The 3,682-nt window shown below is 39.5% G+C and overlaps 1 protein-coding gene across 1 annotated transcript; it reads left to right on the forward strand.

The window, feature by feature from the left end:
- The first annotated feature begins 2,058 nt into the window (after positions 1-2,058).
- Positions 2,059-3,445, forward strand: MC4R (melanocortin 4 receptor). The gene has a single exon (XM_082259123.1). It carries the CDS (start codon positions 2,425-2,427, stop codon positions 3,427-3,429), a length of 1,005 nt encoding a protein of 334 aa, XP_082115249.1. The 5' UTR covers positions 2,059-2,424; the 3' UTR covers positions 3,430-3,445.
- The last annotated feature ends 237 nt before the right edge of the window (positions 3,446-3,682 follow it).

Genomic DNA, 3,682 nt, shown 5'->3' on the forward strand with positions numbered 1-3,682 from the left:
TGAGTGTAAAGCTTGTATAACAGTGTCAATTTGCTGTCCCCTCAACACACAGCCATTAATGTCTGAACTGCTGGCAACAAAAGTGAGTACACCCCTAAGTGAAAATGTCCAAATGGGGCCCAAAGTGTCAATGTTTTGTGTGGCCACCATTATTTTCCAGCACTGCCCTAACCCTCTTGGGCACTGGAGTCCTCTTCCATTCCTCCATGATGAAAACATGGAGCTGGTGGATGTCAGAGGCAGTGGTCGTCTTGGAGGTGTGTTTGGGGTCGATATCATGTTGGAATACTGCCCTGCGGCCCAGTCTCCAAAGTAAGGGGATTATGCTCTGCTTTAGTATGTCACAGTGCATGTTGGCATTCATGGTTCCCTCAATGAACTGTAGCTCCCCAGTTCTGAAAGTACTTATGCAGCCCAACACTTTCACCACCATGCTTGACTGTAGGTAAGACACACTTCTCTTTGTACTCCTCACCTGGTTGCCACCACACAAGCTTGATACTATCTGGACCAAATAAGTTTATCTTGGTCTCATCAGACCACAGAACATGGTTCCAATATTCTATGTCCTTAGTCTGCTTGTCTTCAGCAAACCGTTTGCCGGCTTTCTTGTGCATCATCTTTAGAAGAGGCTTCCTTCTGGGACAACAGCCATGCAAACCAATTTGATGCAATTTGCGGCATATGGTCTGAGCACTGACAGGCTGACCCCCACCGCTTCAACCTCTGAATCAATGCTGGCAGCACTCATATGTCTATTTCCCAAAGACAACCTTTGGATATGACGCTGAGCATGTGCACTCAACTTCTTTGGTCGATCATGGCGAGGCCTGTTCTGAGTGGAACCTGTCCTGTTAAACCGCTGTATGGTCATAGACACCATGCTGCAGCTCAGTTTCAGGGTCTTGTCAGTCTTCTTATAGCCTAGGCCATCTTTATGTAGAGCAACAATTCTTTTTTTCAGATTCTCAGGGAGTTCTTTGCCATGAGGTGCCATGTTGAACTTCCAGTGACCATTATGAGAGAGTGAGAGCAATAACATCAAATTGAACACACCTGCTCCCCATTCACACCTGAGACCTTGTAACACGAGCGAGCCACATGACACCGGGGAGGGAAAATGGCTAACTGGGCCCCATTTGGACTTTTACACTTAGGGGTGTACTCACTTTTGTTGCCAGCGGTTTAGACATTAATGGCTGTGTGTTGAGTTATTTTGAAGGGACAGCAAATTTACGCTGTTATACAAGGTGTACACTCACTACTTTACATTGTAGCAAAGTGTAATTTCTTCAGTGTTGTCACATGAAAAGATATAATAAAATATTTACAAAAATGTGAGGGTTGTACTCACTTTTGTGATATACTGTATATAACATGCGTGCAAACGTTTTCCATAGGTTAATCTCAATGTCGCCATGCCTGGGGTTTACTCACTTTTGATATATATATATATATATATATATATATATATATATATATATATATATATATATATATATATATACACACACACACACACATTTCTAACTTGATTAAATGTGTTAAGAGTTTTTTTTCTATCTATCTATCTATCTATCTATCTATCTATCTATCTATCTATCTATCTATCTATCTATCTATCTATCTATCTATCTATCTATCTATCTATCTATCTATCTATCTATCTATCTATCTACTGTATCTATCTACTGTATCTATCTATCTATCTATATATATATATATATATATATATATATATATATATATATATATATATATATATATAAAACAAGCCTTTTAAATGATTGTTCAATTCACCCTGTGTAGTGCTGAATAGACTGCTGTGAGAGATAATAAAAGGTAAGAGTTTCTTTCTCTCAATATATTTGTGCATTGGGTCATGTATTACAGAAAATACTACAGCATGAAATAGATTGTGATTTCTGCTTTGACTGAAGAATAATTACCCTGACACAAGCTTCTCTTCATGCTGATTGGCTAGCAGTCAAAAGAGAGGAGGGAGCGAGTCTTTTCATTCGGTTTTGCACGCTGTATAAAATCATCAGCTGGTAAGCTGCATAACTGAAATCTGCTGTTCACAACAGGAATACTTCATACATAATGGAATGAACGATTGCAGAGGAGAGCAAATAATTGCAATTCATTGCACAGAAGTCCAAGAACTAATTTCACAGGAAACCAATATCTTCAGGGTGAAAAGAAAATATTGAGAGAGAAGGTGAAGCATTACAGACACAACAGTAATGAATGAATGAATGGATGGATGAGGCAAGGGACAGAAGCTACTGAGGATGAGAACCTGGATGTATAACAATCAATATTTCCATCTGGAATTATACAAAATGAAAAGTTAAGCATCACCAGCAGTCTAACTGTTTATGAATCAAAGCATTTATCCTATCCAGTGAATGAGCATACAATATGAATTTAACACATCATCGCCATCATCACCACAGGCTGCATTTAATGCACTTGCGAAATCACAGTTATGGTTTGCATTTGGGAGCCAATGAGAGCGCTGAAAAGAACCATCCCTCCGGAGGATGCTATGAGCAACTGTTTGTGAAACCTGAAGTGTTTGTAATTCTGAGCATTGTAAGCCTATTGGAAAATATTCTGGTGGTGGCAGCTATATCTCGAAACAAGAACCTGCATTCTCCTATGTATTTTTTTATCTGCAGTTTGGCTGTAGCGGACATGCTTGTGAGTGTATCCAATGGATTTGAGACTGTTGTGATTACTCTGTCCAACCACACAGATAAGAAGGCACATCACCTCATTGAGAATATTGACAATATACTAGATTCAATCATCTGCAGCTCCCTTCTTGCTTCTATATGCAGTCTATTGTCTATAGCAGTGGACAGGTACTTCACTATTTTCTATGCTCTTCAGTATCACAATATCATCACAGTGAAGCGAACATTTATAATAATCACGTGTATTTGGACAACATGCTCAATCTCCGGTGTGTTGTTTATTGTATATTATGATAGCAATGTGGTCATCATTTGCCTAATCAGTATAATCTTCACTATGCTTGCTCTTATGGCATCTCTGTATGTGCACATGTTCATGCTGGCCAGATTACATATGAAAAAGATTGCAGTTCTGCCAAGGACTAACACCATACGCCAAGGAGCCAACATGAAAGGAGCGATCACTCTAACTATCTTGCTGGGAGTTTTTGTAGTCTGTTGGGCTCCTTTCTTTCTGCATTTAATTTTTTATATCTCTTGTCCCCACAACCCTTACTGTGTATGTTTTATGTCACACTTCAATGTTTATCTTATTCTTATCATGTGCAATTCTGTCATTGATCCTTTTATTTATGCTCTTCGCAGCCAAGAGCTAAGGAAAACCTTCAAGGAAATGATTTATTGCCACTGTGCGGCAAGTTTGTGTGAGCTTGCAGGCCGTTATTAAAAGTGAACTAATAGGAGATGCTTGGAAGGAGACTACTGTATATACTGTTTAAACAGCTTAATCTAAAACTTAGTACACACTACTAGTTTTTTTTTTTCTTTCAACTTAGTGGGCTAAGCGGAAAAAAAAAACCCAGACTGCTCAGGCCGGAGGCGCTGTACTAACTATGCAATGTTAGTACAGTGATCTCCCCTGCTGTTCTATTGTGTTCTGAAAGGGGGGATGCCCCCCGCTCCCCCCCCCCCCCACCAAT

The sequence above is a fragment of the Pelophylax lessonae genome, assembly GCF_965119305.1.
Source record: "Pelophylax lessonae genome assembly, chromosome: 5".
Taxonomy (NCBI): Eukaryota; Metazoa; Chordata; class Amphibia; order Anura; family Ranidae; genus Pelophylax; species Pelophylax lessonae.